The sequence below is a fragment of the Alexandromys fortis genome, unplaced genomic scaffold, assembly GCF_014885135.2.
Source record: "Alexandromys fortis isolate MF-2015 unplaced genomic scaffold, M_Fortis_MF-2015_v1.1 scaffold_160, whole genome shotgun sequence".
Classification (NCBI taxonomy): Eukaryota; Metazoa; Chordata; class Mammalia; order Rodentia; family Cricetidae; genus Alexandromys; species Alexandromys fortis.
The window spans coordinates 2830467-2847786 of record NW_026068035.1 but is presented as its reverse complement, the minus strand read 5'-3'; the positions used below and the strand labels follow the sequence as shown (position 1 = coordinate 2847786).

Sequence of the window (17320 nt, the reverse complement as noted above, 5' to 3'; positions counted from 1 at the left end):
TAGGAGCAATGAAGTAGATATGGTCTGAGCTCTTTCTGTTCCTAAGGCAGTTTTCCAAGCACTTAAGCCTTTGTCTGAAATTTGCTTAAAAGGTTGCAGAGTTCTCAAGAACAGTCAAACTGTTGAAGACGCGCCAAGGGGCACTCACCAGGCCACCTTACAGCAGCCACACGGTGCAGGTATTTCCTGTCATGGATAAAACATTAGTGAAAGCCCAGGCATGTGGGGTCCAAAGCCTGATGCTCAAACTGTGGACTTGGGATGGAGCAGGAGGGAGAAGTCTGAAGTATATCTGACTAGTTTATTCCAATCTCCTTGTTATCCTCAATGAACCTTGTGAATGGCCGGCTGGCTCCCGTCTCTGAGCTTGTTTTGTCCAAGCTGACAATGGGCGGGCTACTGCCAGTGCGTGTCTTGTCCACCCCACCAGCCATGGCACCCAAAGGCGGGATGGCACCTCCGCCTAGACTTACTGGGAGCTGAGGAATGCCTCCATTCTGGATGACAGAAATCTCATTGTTCTTCATGGCAAGTCCATTGGTGATGGCAGCGGCATACTGGTTCCAAAAGCTGGGGTCAACGTTCATGGCCCGAGCCGCCAGGTCCTTCTGGAACATCTCAGAGAACTTCAGAGCGTCACCACCAAGCAGGGCCATGGGATTTTCCACAGACAGGCGGCGGCCACGCCTTGCAGGTGCATTGTTCCACATGTGGGTGCCCATGTGTACCTGTGGGAGACACGGAGAAACAAGCCACAAGTAAGCAAGTCTAGAACTGACAAGCAGCAGTGTCTTGGTCTCAATGTTTCGTGTGACTTATTTGCATTCTAAGCATGCATTCTAGCATGGAGGCAACAGAATGCAGTTAGGTGGGCTCTCCTGGGCACCTTGTACAATATGCGCAGTATTGCATTCTGTGACTCTAAAAAGAATGCAGTTAGGCAACAGAATGCAGTTAGGTGGGCTCGCCTGGGCACCTTGTACAATATGCGCAGTATTGCATTCTGTGACTCTAAAAAGCACAACCAGCATGTAAATGGACAAACTTGTTAGACACCAACATCCCCTCCCCCAAGACTGCTTGAGAAGGTTTTAGAGCTTCAAGGAGAAAGGACCTTTCCACTGCTTCATCCATCCCCACCTCAATGTCTACATTTGGAGGTCAGTGGACAACTTCTGGTTATTCTTCAACCATACTACACCTTTTTTGGGTAGGGGGAGGTAAGGACTGCCACGGGCCTGGAACTCAACAAGCAGACTAGACTCAGCCCCCCCCCCCGACCCCCCACCCCAAGTCCATGTTCAAGCTTGTAAAAGGTCTTAAACTTGAACTCTTTGACTGTCCTTCTCTTCTCTTGCTTTCTTTCAAACAAGAAAAGAGAGCACTAAGACCTCGTGGGCCAGCCAGAGCGCACGGTCCTCAGGAGGCTCCTGTCCCATCAGCACTGGGCCAGCACAGAAACCACAGGGATTGGCCCCTGGCTTTCTTTAGAGAGGAACTATTTTAGCCCCGCAAAGGTGGTGTCTGCTTGGCTGAAGCCTGGAACGGGGAGTGGCCTGCGGCGGCACCTGCCAGCAGTCAGTGAGAACACCCATCTGTACCTGGTCTTCAGCAGGCTTCACATGGTGGGAAACCTCTCACCTGGTGTCCCTCCCCTCCCAGGGCCCTGTCTGCAGCCACACAGACAACAGAACATTCTAGAATTCACAGAACAAGTCTCGTTTTGCTCTATGCTAAATTTAAGGACCAAATTCATTTTGTTTAAGGACCAAGATTCAAGAGCTTTTAATCCTGGGCCTGCTCACCACGTGTCTGCCATGACCTTGAGGCTCTGGAGCAGGCTGATACCATGGGGGCGGGGGGAGCAGGCAGACATGAGCCTCATGGACTCACTTACTGCTATTTAAATGGGATGCACTTTTTTTGAGTGTGTGTACATGCATGTGCATATGTTCATTACTCATATACACACATGTATACACAAGCACATACTATCTACACTCATACTGTACAACCAACCCATTCCACACGTGTCTACATACATAAGAGTGTGAAGCCAGAATCTCTGCTTAGACACGGGGTGCAGGGCCATCCACAGGGGCCATGTGGCTTGGCCATAGCCTCACGTTTGTGGCCCTCTTACCTTGAGATTGCCCTTGGTGGTGAAGGCCCTGCCGCAGATGGTGCAACCGAAGGGCTTCTCCCCGGTGTGGGTGCGTTCATGGATCTGCAGGGCACTGGCAGAGGAGAAGGTCTTCCCACATGACTGACAGTTGTGTTGCTTGGGTGTCCGCCGTGGTGGGGGTGCCAGCATGGGTGCCAGGCTAGGGCTCATCACTGTCTGGGGCCCAGTGGGGACCTGGACTCCAGCTGGTAGGGCTGGGCCCTCACCCAGTGCGATGGCCTTGCTGTGACCGTTCACTTCCATTTTGATCATGGTGGGCGCGGGGCTGGAGGCCAGGCTAGGTGTGCTGTGGCTGGGACCTAGAGTAAAGTCGGAGTCAAACTGAGAAGGCAGCTCTTTCAACTTGTGTGTCAGTAAGTGCTGCTTTAAGTTACCCATAGTGGAGCAGCCTCGCCTGCAGACCGTGCAGACAAATGGCCGCTCCTTGGTATGACTGCGGTGGTGGATTTCCAACGCGCTTTTGCAAGCAAAGGGCTTGCCACAGACACCACACACAGTGCTCACACACTTACCCCGCTCTCTGCTCAGGAACAGCAGGCTGAAAGGGGCCTCCTCCTTGATGAGTGGCCGCCCAGGGTGGCCCGCTGTCAGGTCCAGGGCACCTCCATTTCCTGGGCCGGGGGGTGGGCTCTCCAGCCTTTCAGTCTTCAGTGGGATCTCCTGGGGATCCTCCTGGTGGCCAAGACCTGGTGACTTGGAACGGAAGCTCTCACCATTACTGTGAGCTGGCGACAGAGCCTGGGAGGATGAGGACTCAGACAGAGCGGGGCTGCCTGCACTGCGGCTCTCCAGGTCACCTACCGCGGAGGAGGAATCATTGCTCAAGCGGTCACTTTCCCCAGACCCGTTTTCCACTGATTTCAAGCTGGCCAGCTGCTGACAGTTCATGACCGAGTCGATCATTTTCATCTGATTCTCGAGGGCAGCAATGCTGGAGATGACAGATGGGGGTGAGGGCGGGCAGGACCCCGAATAGGAGAGAAGTGGTTTAGATGACTCGCTGGCCGTGTCCTTCAGCTCCGAGTCCTCCTCCATGGAGTTCTCATCAAGGTCATCGTCGAAGCTGCTGAGGGTCTCTGCGTTCTTTTCGTCAAAGGGCAGTTCAGCATCCATGGCCTCCTGCAGGCCCTCGGGCAGCGGCGTGTTTGGGATCTGGCCCCCCATGTGCATGCGGATGTGCTGCTGCAGCACCACGGCATTGGTGAACTTCTTCTGGCAGATGGGGCACGAGTGCTGCACTCGGAGTGGGGGCTTTGCACGGTGCACCCCAAAGTGCGTCTTCAGGTTGCCCTTGGTGGTGAAGGCGCGCCCACAGATCTTGCACTTGAAGGGCCGCTCCCCCGTGTGTGTCCTGTAGTGCATCTTCAGGGCGCTCTGGCAGCTCAGCACACGGTGGCAGATGACGCACTGGTTCGGGTCAGTCATCTTCTTATCGATGTTCTCCACCAGCTGCTGCAGTTTCGAGGTCTCTGACGTTTGCATAGAGTCAAGCAGCCCGCCGAAAGGAAACTGGGCCTTGAACTGGTCAGAAACAGCCGGAAGTCCGGGGCTCCCGAGGCTTGCACAGGTGCTGTCTGTGACAGTGGTGGCAGTTGAAGTGGGCAATCCACTGACCTGCCCGCCCACCACAGGGGCATCCCCCGTCCTTGTACTAGTGCAAGGCAGGCTGACTGGCTCCGTTTTAGTAGCTGAAGGCCCACCGAGGAGCGGCTGGGGTGACTCCGGCCTCACTGGGATACCAGACTCAGTATTGTTGAGGCCCGGAGACAGAGAGGTACATTCGCTGGATGCTGGAGAGGGCCTCTGTGGGGAACGGCTGATGGGGGTGATGCTGGGGGAGTCGGTGTAGCTGTGGGTGCCAGGGACAGTTGGGGGTAGCTGCAGCCCTACTGATGTGGGCACAGTGGGCAGCACTGGCTTGCTGTCCAGCCAGGTGGTCACTGGCTTCTCTGGGGGCAGGGACATGCCATAGGGGATGCCGGAGCAGGTGGGCACGTTGTCGAGGTATTCTGGGACAGGATAGGGGTTCATCTGGATGTGGGGGTACTTCTCCTTGTGCCGCTGGAAGTGGACCTTAAGGTTGCCCTTGGTGGAGAAGCGGTTCCCGCAGATGTTGCATTTGAAGGGCCGCTCCCCAGTGTGGGAACGCAAGTGAATCTGCAGGGCGCTGTCGCTGCCGAAGACCTTGGCACAGAACCTACACTTGTGCTTAAAGAAAGGGTCCTCGGCACTGGCCTTGGGCTCGAACACTGACACGTTAGGGGGTTTGCCCTTGCGGTGTTTCATGAGAGCCGACAGCGGGTCCAGAGCATTGGCTGTGGCAGCGATGCTCACCAGGGGGTTGGGGAAGATGACACTGCTGGATGAAGTCTGAGGTAGCAGAGGGTTTGGCAGGCTGGAGGCTGAGCTGAGGAGAGGCCCGGGACCCAGGGCCGGGGGCGTAGATGCATTCTGGGGCTGCACTGTGTTGCCCACTGTACTGGAAGCTGCGGCCACGACTCCCGGAGCAGGGCCAGTGCTGCAGGCGGGGTGTGCCCCGGATTCGGTGGGGGCAGCACTGGCGCTGCCGGGAGTGCTCGTGCCAGAGGCAGGCTGAGACAGGTGCTGGGAGCCATCGAAGGGCGCTGGCAGGGTGGAGCCTGAGCCGGCAGAGGCAGTGGCGGGTCCAGCGGAAAGCTGGAGAGCTGTGTGTGGAGCCAGGCCCTGCAGCTGTACCGAGGCGGTGCCAGGGGCACTGGCCGAGGGCTTCAGTGGAGGCCCGGGCTGGCGGCTCATCAGGGCCACCTGGCTGCGGATCTGCTCAATGAGCTGGAGCTGGTGGATCTGCTGCTGCTGCAACGCCACCAGCTGCTCTAGGATCATGGGGATGGCCACAGCGCCCACGGTGCCTCCGGCGCCTGCCGTGCCGCCCGCACGTGCACCCTGGGAGAATTGTGCCACCGCCACCTTGGTGCTGAGCAGGGTCTCCAGCGTCACATTGGTGCTAGGCATGCTGAAGGCCACGGGTTCCGGTTGTGGTGGCAGTGCAGGCGGCGGTGGGGGCACACCTGGGCCCGGAGGGCCCTTGTCCGTTGTTGATGCCTCCACATCCATGGGCTCAGCCTCCTTTGCTGGAGCCTTCACCTCGCTGCCCTCCGTGGGTGCCACCTCCTCAGCCACCTCACTCTCAGTGCGGTCGCTGGGCGAGCTGGCGGGAGAAGGTTCTGGAAAGTCCTCGGAGGGCGGCGCTGGCTCATCGTCATGCACGATCAGCACCAGTGGGTTCTTAGTACAAGTCTTCTTGTGCTGCAGGAAGTCTGCCCACTTGAAGAACTCTGCACAACACTTCTCACACACGCTGGTTTCCTCGCCGCCGCTCCTGCTCTCACTGCCGCTCTCCCCGTCCTCAGCACCGTCCCCGGGGACGCCTAGGAAACCAAGAGATTACATCAGCCAGACAGCCGCCCTCCATTTCAAAATTTTGCACATCAGTAAAATCAATATTTTTTATTTTGTACAAATTACCCCACTTCAACATTTCTGACGTCCCAGCGTGTGTGTTCTATGACTCTTTCTAGCTAGCTAATCATTTTCTTAGCACAATCCATCAAATTATGAGGCTCTATCAATTGTGGATACTGCTTCTTAATGAAATTCCATAGAAGCCATCGATTTCCAATATCTTCATACAATCCGCAGCCACCCTGTCTGTTGGGTACAAAGCCAGCCTTCGACGGGCTCATTAGGATTCCCCTTTACCATGGGCTTCCTCATTTCCAACAAAATTAGAGACGCCTCTGCCAGTTCACTTAACATCGCCGGAGCTAAGCCGTAACCTTTCCCACACACCGGCACCTGACAGGAAGCCGGTGTGGTGTGGATTCATCATCGCTAAGCCCAGCTGAGGCGGTGCCGATCAACATGATCCTCCAGAACCTTTGGAATCAATAGGCATTTATTTCACGTAGGAAATTTAGGCTAAATACTATGATTTGTGAACACAAGAAAGAAACTACAAGCGCTTCTTCGGATCCTAATGGTGGTGTCCTTCTCTCTCCTACCTCTTGGCTCTTTTGGAAGGCAGAGGCCCTCTACACTTTAGGACTTGCCAGATGACTATCAATATACACTAGGCCTAAAAATGAATCATGTTTAGTACAATTAATCGGCTCTGTCAGATGCAATATTCTTTGGCGAAATGAACTTGAAATTACATGTTATTGTGATTAGCCAATAGAGTTCAGTGGTTTGTTAACAAACCAGGAATTATATATTTAAAGTTCATTTATGTTGACATGTTTAGCATGAGAATGTTGCAGTCAGACACACTTTTTGTACCTATTTTCATCCATGCTCATAGAAAGACTTAGCAAATTATATGCTTGCACCATCGTGGAAAAGCCTCTAATTGGTTACACATGTTTAATTACTGTTGTAGGCAGCTACTTCCTCTGTCTCCTAACCCTCTTGTGCCGAATAACAACCGTGTTTAATGAACAACTCTAATTCACACCTGATCAAATAAATAGCTGTATGGGAACGAGAAATCGACACCCAGTGACACTTTTGGCTTTGGCTTTTTTGGGTCACTGTGGTGGGGAGAGATGCCCACTGCAACCTGGTTTTGTGTACCAGCTTGGGTGCCACTGACTAGAAGGTTTTTTGTTTTGTTTTGTTTTTTGTTTTTTCCTGTTTTTTTTTTCCAGCTTGCAGATGGAGTGACACCAACAGATCCGTTGAACAGAGCAAATGTCACAGGCAAATCAGTTCTTTGTTAGATGTGCGAAGTTGAGCCTGAGAACAAAACATCCTTCAGTCCCATCCGAAAAAGCACTGGTGACATTACACGTGGACTTGCTAAAAAGTCTCTAACATTTTTAAGGTTTTTTTTTTGGGGGGGGGGGGATTAATTCAGTTATATGTTGAGCAGAGAAATCTGGTTTTTTTTTTTTTTTAATTTTGTCCAGGAAACCCCACTGCTTCTCTCTTGGAAAATGAAATAAAAATATTTTTGTGGCTGCTCTGCTGTGTTCCACGAGGCCATTATTTCCAGGTAATTTCTACATGCCTTTAAAAATGATTAGCAGCATTCAATTAGCATTTTCTTAACTGGCTAAGCCATTTGAAGGGGAAAGAAGTCAGAGCTGCAGCCCATAAACCCCATAGACTTTTAAACTAAACTCAGAGCGAAGAGCATGCTGCAGCAAGCAGTCTCATTACCGCATGGGGGAAGGAACGTAATAGGTATCTGTAATGAGGTTGAGGGTAGCTGGGAGCAAAGACACAGCCGATTTATATAGCAGATAGGCACATTAAGGAAACAAATACTCCATGCTCAACTTTGCTCAGTGTATGCGAAACTAATTGTAAACCTGGTTAAGGTCATGGAACAGGGCTGGGGGAGGCTAGGATTTTTTAATCATTGAATAAGCAAAACAAAACAAAAAACGATGAGTTCCTCAAAATTCCAGTAACTTAATTTAAAAAGTTTTAACAAAATGCCAAAAAATGTATCTATGATTTTTTCTTTAACTGCACAATGTTCTTAAAAACATATACATATCACAGATACATAAATATACACACATATATTTATATGTACCTCAGCAGACATTAGAAAGCTCATTTGCATTAAGCCGTAAGACAGATGCACAGAAATAGCTAAGCAGGGGACTGACTTTAAAAAGTTGCTTTCCAATGTGCAAAGCTATGATAGAAAAAGTATAATTCCTATACTTTCTAAAAAAAGGAAATGCCAAAACATTAAAAATTGCTACTGCCTTGAAATATTGTCCATAGGCACCTCCTTTAAGAAGATAAAAATGAACAGAATGTACAATGCTTAAAACTGAAGGCATGCATACTTTAAATTTTATGAAATCAAACAAAATCTTATGAAAAGAATACCTTTTCTCTATATTTAGTATGCTCTAGGGACAATGCATTCAGAGAATGCTGCAAAGTAGGCTGACTCAGATCACTTAAAGTGCATCCAAAGTGGAGAGAATTAATTTACATAACTGTGACTTATACCTTCGCAAATGAACTTTCCCAGATTTTCCTTATAAGAGAGCATAGCGCGACTCAGAGAACCGGGCTTTTCAGGGGGGTCTCGACCCAAACAAACCTCTATTCACCTTAAAGATGTGCAGTTTTACATTCCCATTAGTTTTTTCTGTGTTAAGTGTTTTTAGGGTTCACTTCCAGACGCACTGAAGCTGAGAAGGACCCCCTCAGGTAATTTTATTTTATTTTTTTCCTCCACAGCAAGGGCTGGTAAATTACAAGCGTTTCCCAGCTCTCTGATGTGTGCGTGGAATATATAAGCAGGTTCTGCCAAATAATGTCATTTTGTTTAATTCAGTCTTAAGTGACAATGATCTCAACATTAGATATTTTGTTCAAAGTAAAACGATCCTCCACCAAATGGAAGGAGGAAATTGTAAGGAAAAGGCATTCTGACCCCTTGGACCCTTAACAGTTCTTTATGTTACTGAGTCCAAGGAAACCAAAGCCTGGCAACAATTTGCTTATGAGCCAAGCTTCATCACGAATTTCACTTTTGGCAAAAGAGTGATCTTAAAAACTACAGTTAGCAAGGGGAAAAATTCTTCTAAAACAATTTGCATTTCTTATTGGCGCAAATAAATTAGAATTACCACTTAACACGGTAGGTCTCACATGCTCAAGCTACGGCTATGATTTCCAAATTCGAATGGAACTAGACCTCTTTTATAAAAGTTAGAGACAAGCAGAAACTTATTAAGACTCATGATTTCCTCTATGGAACTGAATTTGCTTGCGTATATTTGAAATGTTTTTAAGCAACAAAACACTCTTTAGCTGAACGAACAGTCAGGCAATATCTGAACACAGTAAGGAAAGGACTCTCTGTAGTGACATAGTCTACTGACTCAAAAGAGTCCAAGTACTGACCTCCAATGTGTTCTACAGAGAGTGAGAGAAATCAATCTCTAACCTGCTTTTGACACTGCGTACATTACAGTGTCTATGTGTGAAGCTGATATTACTGTTTTTTTTATAACAGAAAACCCAGCCAGTCACCCTGACTGCAGTTTATAATTCTATCAAATTGCTGCTAGTGTCCTTTACGTCTGCCTTCCTGGAGAGCCAAGACTATATCCATGTTTCTCTTTAAGTAACATTCTGAACTGGCCACCATGCTCAAAAGTTATTAGCCCACCAGTTAGTATTGCTTAATTTACGGGTAACCAGAGTCAGGGAGGCACATGCTTCAAAAGGACAGTAAAAAAAACTTTGAAAATTTATTAGCAATGTATGTTTTTATTTCTCTCTCTTTTGAGGAGAGGATTCAAAAACAAGCATTCTAAACATTCTCAATTGTGTCAAAGTAACTTGTATTGTTGCCTGCTGGTGGCTCAGCAATAAGATCTGAAACCAACTACACAGCGACTATGCAGGCATTTTACAGTAGTACTTAAAGGTTACAGACAGTTAGTTACACACCGAGGAGAGAAAATGCTAACCAGTTGGCCAAGTGTACCATCTGAGTGTTGGATCTCCCTCCTGGAAGGCCTTCCTCCTGTCTGGGGACCAGGAGGTGAAGGTGGCTGCCAGATGAAGAGAACTGCGGAAGGACCACACAGTCCTCAGTACCCTGGAAACCAGTCACCTCCACCGAGGAGGACGAATAGGAAATTTGTGGCCGATTTATAGTCATCTCAGAACCTAGGGTTCCTAACTCCACCTTGAGTGACAGTCATGCCTTTGGCTGGTAGAGGAGAAGGGGAAGGCCCACAACCCCTCAGAGAAAACCACAAGGCAGTTAGCTTCAGGGCACTCCTCTTAGAAACACGCGCGTTTTTCCACGCACGGACAACACGGCATGTTTAATAACAACCCGCCGGTTCCCGGTGCATCCTCACCGATCACAGCTCTCACTCCTGGTTAGCTGTGGAAAACGGCACCATGCTTTCTCTGTCTTCTAGAACACGATCTTTTCCAGGCCACGTGTGAAAGACATCGCAGTGCATAAAGATATTTGAGATGCCACGCTTTCTCTATACAAATATTTATGCACAGCTCTTAGCAAGGGTTATTTTTATTTTCTCTTTCCAGAAGGGTCAAGAATTTCACCCATTTCAAAGAAGCACTAAAATTGCTGATTTATCGTTTCCTTTATTTTGCTACATTTTTATTACACAATTTTAATTCAGCACAATTAACAATGGGAGAAGGCAGACTTGTTTAGTACAGAGGGAGGCACGTTAAACGTCCCCTCTTTAACTATTAACTTTAAAATGCCAGGTGGGTCTTCGGGACAGGAAGCCCTACTTTTTTTCTTTGTCTTTCCATCTCTTAAAAATGTAGCAAGCATTTCTCAAGTTTCCCCCAAACTCTTAGGAGACACTTATTTTCTTGCAAATTAATTCTTTTTAACTCCTTATGATAGCTTTGAATCCCATAAAGAAAGATGAATTATCGCCATACTGAGCCCAAGCTGTGTCACAGGAGGAGACAAATAGAGACCCCCACTGTGTTTAACAATGTAGAAGAAATTCCAGGCGCAAAAGAAAAATTTCTGTCCTTCTCCCCCAGACCTGGAAAGCGCGTGTGCTCACAGAGCTGAACGGTGGAGGGCAGTCTTGCTATGCTCAGCGCGCGGCACTGACCCACACGCTCCTTCTTACTCACTGGTCCACATCACAAATTTGTTAAGTCACGACCACCTGTGGCACAGGCCCCAGGCATCTACTGTTTAAACTGGGTCAGTTTTAATCTGTGAGGTGAGGCTCCAGGGACAGAAACACTGTCTCTTTATGGGACACGAAGTTGAGGCAGCAGCACACACACACACACAGTGACTTCGATAAAAAGATGTTTGGTGCACTTCAAGCTTGCACAATCGTCCTTTCACCCAGCTGCCATGCTTGGCTCACACGCACATCACTATTTGTGCTTCAGGAGAAGCACAGACCTGAGACATGCCAGCAGAAGCCAGCAAGCTGAAAACAAGGTTTTGTTAAGTCGCTTCAGGTGAAGGTGGTGAGCTGTTTAAGTACAGAGAACTCCAAGATTTGATACAAAGTATTCCACATCATTTTATGACATTTCTCCTAGAAAGTGTCTATTCCATTGCAATCCACTAACAGAGTATGCACAAACCGTCCCATCCCCCCACCACTTAGTTGGGGGAGGGGGAGAGATCGAGTGAGCAAGCAAAATGCATTTGGTGCAAAAATGCCTCCATTAAAATAGCCCTAGTCATACAACTAGGAAAGAGGCCGCGATCACCTGTGAGCATTTGGCTTCAGGCACCTGGACTAGGCAGTAACATCCTTTCCATCATCTGCCATGACTTCGCGATGCCGTTTCATTTCTATGGGAGAAATTTGCATACAAGCAGAAAGTCATCCTGGAAAAGCCACCACCCACCCCATGATGCCAGTGACTGTGCATGTGTACAAATTATACAAGACTATTATCAAACAGCTCCGGCGGAGGCCACTCTGAGGACCCGTAATGCTGAGGAATGAGGACAAAGTGCCCTGGCACCTGCAGGGTTAATTAAACCGTTCAAGATGTAATGGCAACACAAAAGCAAGCCAGTTTCTCTTCTTCCAAGAGCTATAAACACTTGTGCTGAACTGGATGGCATTTGATAAGCCTGGACCGCACGGAGCAAACTCATGGGATCTCTAGTTAGCACAGACTCGGAGTTCACACTTAACAGAACAGAGCTGAGTCCTGTTGCCAAGGTCAACAGCACACATGCACTAATTGTATTATGAGCTTGACATCTAGTGGCCGTCCTGGCAGGGCGAAGCAGGCAAAGGCTTGTCACAGCACTCCCAAGGACTCACCTTCAGGGAGAGAAGGCGCAAGCCGGCCAGCTTTAGGCCACCCACCTTTCCTAGAACCACACTTTAAAAAGGTTCCAAGCCATACCATGAAGTCACCAGACTTTCAAAGAATGCAAAAGGGGCTGAACCTCCTAGAGAGCACGCAAAACTAGGCTAGAGGTGAGAGAAAAGGTCCACCCTCAGAGGAGAAAACGCTCGGGCACCATCAGCTTCCTCTGGTGGCCAGAACTCCCTTCCTTTAATTAAGAAACAAATCAATCTTAGTCTCAAGCATAAAGGTCATCTCATTATTTTGTTTAAAAAAAAACTGTATTTTTCACTTTCTGGAGTATGCCTTGCCTTGTTTGGCAGTCATACAATTAACTGCATCTTAAACCATAACTGTGTTGAAATTACAAGAGAAAAAAAAACAAAAAATACTTTTAAAACATTTTTCTTAAAGTAATTCCTAAAATTCGATGTTCACATAGATTGTATATGAAATGTGCAGTGCATGTAATTATACATTGTAATTACAATAGTGTCCCACCAGCAGTAGTATTAGCTCACATCTTCATGAGATTGTCTAAAATTCACTGGTGTTTCTTATACTGGCAGCTAGTCAAGAAACCAAGGAGGACAAGAGAAACCAATAAAACAGTAAAGGAAAACAGAAAAAAGGGAAACCCTTCCTTGACTGTATTATTTTTAAAAATGGCACTCAGAACTATGTCACTGTATTAAAAGATGCTGAAAAGCCCACAAGCAGCCTAAAGGATTTTTAATTTACTTACAAGAGACCTTGTGCCAATACTTACACATAAGAATGCTAAATTCCAGCTGATGGTCAGTTCACAGAACAAAAATCTTGGCTCTGTCTGCTGCATTCCCTATCCCCAAAGAAAATGTTCTTAAGCCTACCGGGAGAAGGGTGGCAGAGTTGAATATGAAAGCTGACCCACTTTTGTCTCTTTCCCCCATCATTCTGGATACAAAGAAATCCTCAGCACGCTAAATAATTCCCGCTGCTCCTCCACACCTTTCCCTTCCCTGCAGTTTAACGCGTCCAAAAACCCTGGATTCCGCTTAGCTTTGAAAAGTTTAGAGCAAGCCCTTCTAAGAATTCCCTAACTCTTGCCTCACAACCAGCTCTCCTTAAGGTGGAATTAATTGGCACCCATTTTAGGAGTGCGCATTTTTAAACAGGTTAAGTTTTTTGAGCGCTACTTTAAAAAGGAATGTTTGCAAATTCTCCCCCTCCCCTCTCCCCCTTCACTTACTTTCCACCTTTCATGTTTCAGAGAAAACAATCTGCCAGTGGATGTAAGAAAGTGGCTTCTGTTTTGTCCCTTTTGGTATGCTGAATTGTAAATGTGAGGCTTGGGGGTGGGGGGGGTGGGGGGAGCTGGAGGCAAACCCTGCACACACAGATAAAAGAAAAAAAAAGATCCCTTCACTGAGCACGGGTGGCTTTCTCTCCCTGAACTTAAGCAGTCTATGAATTCCACGCCTTAGTGCTTAGGTCGCAGACTCACCACACTGGAAAAGGTTTTTAAGATCGCCATAAACTGTACACTGGTAGGAAATAAAAATACCGCGAGGTAGTGGATGCCACAAAGAAGATGCGCCCCCAAAACTGTTTTAAATTACAACATTCTTTTGTTCTTCCTTAAACACAGACTTTCCCAGGGCAGAGAAATGCATCTTTAGGACTGCTTTTCTTTTCCTTTTGCCGGCACATGGCTGCCGTCTTGAAAGTTCGTGGTGGGGCTTCCACGCGGCACTGTCACTGGAAGTTTTAATGAGTTTTTCTTAGAACAAAAATGTTGAGCTGGCTCAGAGGATATCATTACCGGTGGCACAGATCTAACTCAACCCCAAAGCTGCACCACATTTATTTCTAAAAGGGGAAATAATCACAAATAAGCAATTTAAAATGACAGTTTCTATTGGGGATTTAAGGCTCAGTAACTCAAAATAAAATGCTATCACAAGGTAACTCCAGAACTTTCCACAAGGCAAGCATTGCTTGTTTTCATTCAGACCTGTCATTCATTCCTTCAGTGCTATGGTCTGGAGAGAACCAAAGCTATTGCTGGTTTTTTTTTTTTCCCCCTTCCCATTGTTTGTCTAAAAATCAAATCCTGAAAAATAAACTATAAAAATGTAGAGTTTCTACTGGAAGTCAACATGACTATGTATCTTTGCTCTCCACTATTCTCATTTTTTTTTCATATGGTATCTGTCCTGTATGGCATTAACAAAAGCCTTCAATTTTACTGCAGGATGGACCTAGTGCTTTAATTAACACGTCACACCCAAAGTGATACAAAGGAATCATTTACTCCATTTCTAAAACACTGTAGTAGACTTAGCTCACTTAGAACTTCATGCAGCACACATTTGTTTCCTGTGCCCCTAAAAAGAATTAAAAATTTGAAATGACAATGGAGTAATTTAGTTTACACAACCATTTATCTTTTTCTTTTAAAACTACTTTTCTTGGTTATCTCAGAGTTAAGACAGCGAGAGCATTCCTTGGCTTTAGCGGAAACAGAGTATCTTTTATGCTCCACGAACAATCTGCTTCAGAACAATTATATCAGAAAGAACTTGTTTTAATAGTTTGCCTGAACTATCCTTCAAACCCGAATAGCACATTTGCTTTTCTAGGGCTCAGCCTCAGACAGGCTATTTTTGGCCTGTTGCAAAATATGATGAGGAACTGTGGCAACCTCGGGAACAGAAGTCTGAACCACTGTGCAAAACACAGCCTGGATAAAAATGCCAGTCCTGAAAGGATGGAAAACCTGGATATGGGAGTGTCTCGAAATAAATTAGAGCAGCGAGCAGAATTCAAAAGAGAACTCGTAAATAATTGACTATCTGGGGTTTTCAACACTGTCCGGGTTATATATCCTCCGACGTGTTTACACGATTAACTTTACCACACTCACGTTTCTGAAGCGAAATTAAAAATGAACAACAGTGCCTCAGCTTGTTAACTGTTAAACACATGAGGTTTTACTCTATTAATTAAAATATGCTTTAATAAAAGGAGACATTGCACATTTTGATAACGACCCTACAAAGCGGAGAAGTATTTACACTGTTGCATTTTGGGGCGGCTGTGAAAGCGGATTTTGAGCTATTCAGGAGCCGCAATAATGAAGCTTTAAAATTCCTCACTGGGATGCAGTGTAGTTCTTTTGAGGGAAAGACTGTCTTTCTCATTCGGCAGAAATAAATCCATTCATTTGATCATGTAGTCATTGAGGGTAATACAAAACAACCCAAGTGTGAGAAATTCTATGTGAAGAAGTAAACAAAACAAAAAAAAATCCATTTCCATGACAAAAAGATTCTTTGTCCCTAATCTACCCAACATATGCAAGCGTTTCTTTTTAGCATATCGCCTGTTCTAATCTTGGCTGACTTGGCTGCAGAGCTGCCGGCTCCCTCACCTCACAGCAACAAAAAGACCCAACGAGTCCAATTTGATTTAATTCATCCCCGGGCTGCTGTGGGCATTTTCTCACTTTCTACTGCGACTTGCATGCTTTGTCAAACTTTAACGCTTGTATGTTAAACCCTTAAATTCCGCCTATTTGCTAGGGTTTTGAGTTTGATTTTTTTTTGGAAGGTGATATAATCTTAGTTAAAGGATTATTTAGTATCTACATCTAAACAATTTACAATAGGTTGATCATAAAAGTTGGCTTTTAAGGAATAAATTATTCCACCTCGAACTAGTTGGGGGGGGGGTGTACGTGTCATACGCGGCTGCCCCTCCTCGGCCTCCTTGCTGGCGCCCTGGGGACCCTGGTATGGAGCGCTAAAACTGGCACCCGGGGCTCAAGGATTCAGGGTGCCATAAACTTTAGGGTGCCAAAGTTCAACCACACTAACTTCGCATCTTCCTTAGCGCCTGCCTTGCACTTTTAGATGGTTCGAAGAGGAAGTTGCTACCAGCGAAGTAACTGAAGGTATCTCCATCGCTCGATTTCGGTGTATCCAAAAGAGTACGAAAAGGCCGAAGGGAAAACTTGGATTCCGCCAGGAACGTGCTGAGGTCCTAACGCATGCACGCACTAGCCCCCGAAAAACAGCTGTGCTCGCGCCCCACAATTCCCTAGTCGGCCATTAAGGAAAGGCCAAGAGACATTTACTTCCCACTTGCTTCCGAAAGGGATGATTGGATTTGTCAACGCTCTGGGACACCGCGGGGTTCGCGGCCCAAGGGTCACCCGAGGCGGCCTGCTGGCGGTATCGGGGACAGGCAACAGAGACTGGGATCACCGAGGTGGCGTTGGGGCCCCGGGTAGGCTCCAGACGAGCACCGGCTGGGCACCAGGACGCGCGGTGCCGAACAAAGCTGGCCAGGCGGCGGCTTCCAGGGCCCGCGTCCAGCGGTAGGTGAGCCCTGGGCGCGTCCCCCGCTGCTGAGCCCGCCCTGGGGATAGTACTGAGCTAGCCCAGGGTCCCGGAGCTTCTGGAGGATCCGGGCCCGCTGAAGCAGGGTGGGGGCGCAGAGACCAGGAGCAGCTAAGGGTGGCAGCGCGGACCGGACCCCCACCCCACCCCCCACGACCTCCCGCCCGCTCTCGGCGTGCTGGCCTCCGCCTCCGGCCCAGCCGATTCCGGTCCATCCTGGAGCCGGCCTGGCCTCAGCTCAGTCGGCGCGCAGCTCAAATCGGAGCAGCAGAGCCAAGTTTACTTGGCCCGCAACTCTTCTGCGCCGCGCGCTTCGACGGAGTACCGATCCCGGTTGGCCAGACTGGCCAAGGGACCGGACTCCTAGCTAGCACTCGCTCACGGGAACCAGGGAACTTTCTCCCACTCCAAGATGCGCTCAGTCGCTCCCACCGCCCGCGCTTCCCAACCTGGGTGGGCGCCCCAGAACTCCGGGCCACCCTGAGGTCCCCGGCCCTCACCGTGCTCTGAAGCACCGTCCTGCGGCGGTAGCTCCTCGTCCGACTTGAGGTGCTGGGGCTTGGCCTGCTTGCGCCGAGACATGCTGCTAGCGGCGCTCCGGCCCCGTGCGGGGCAGCGGCATCAGCGGGGTGGCCGGCGGGGACAGCTCGGGGTGGACGCGGGGTGGCCGGGCGGGCGCGGGGCGCGGGGCGCGGGGCGGTGGCGGCGGCTGCGCGGGCCGCGCATGGGGCTGAGCAATTAGGCTGGTGAATAATGCATGTCCATTAGCGGAGGGCCGCGCCGATTGGCCGGCCTCCAGCGGACTCCGGCGGCCTATGCAAATGAGGCCGCTCCCGCAATTAGCAGCCGCGCTGGCGAGGAGGGGCCGCGGCGCCTGCGGACCTGGGTGCGCGCTGCC

The 17320-nt window shown here is 48.6% G+C and overlaps 1 protein-coding gene across 2 annotated transcripts; it reads right to left on the bottom strand.

Annotated features, from left to right (window-relative positions):
• Positions 1–296: 296 nt before the first annotated feature.
• On the bottom strand, positions 297–17004 carry Sall3 (spalt like transcription factor 3). Of its 2 annotated transcripts, XM_050165049.1 has the most exons (4): positions 16923–17004; positions 2698–5592; positions 2144–2484; positions 297–728 (listed from the first exon to the last, which is right to left on the bottom strand). In XM_050165049.1, the coding sequence occupies exons 1-4, from the start codon at positions 17002–17004 to the stop codon at positions 297–299; spliced, it is 3750 nt and encodes a 1249-aa protein (XP_050021006.1). The 2 variants fall into 2 exon arrangements, with proteins under 2 accessions (XP_050021006.1, XP_050021005.1); XM_050165048.1 differs by having other exon boundaries at positions 2144–5592.
• Positions 17005–17320: the final 316 nt, after the last annotated feature.

What these genes read in the sequence shown, in the direction of transcription:
- Sall3 (XM_050165048.1), bottom strand. Translation starts at nt 17,004, where the DNA reads ATGTCTCGGCGCAAGCAGGCCAAGCCCCAGCACCTCAAGTCGGACGAG. An exon ending in GGACGGTGCTTCAGAGCACG is followed by an intron (nt 5,593 to 16,922) that starts GTGAGGGCCGGG and finishes TTGGTTTCCTAG; the next exon opens with GCGTCCCCGGGGACGGTGCT. An exon ending in CCACCAAGGGCAATCTCAAG is followed by an intron (nt 729 to 2,143) that starts GTAAGAGGGCCA and finishes TGTCTCCCACAG; the next exon opens with GTACACATGGGCACCCACAT.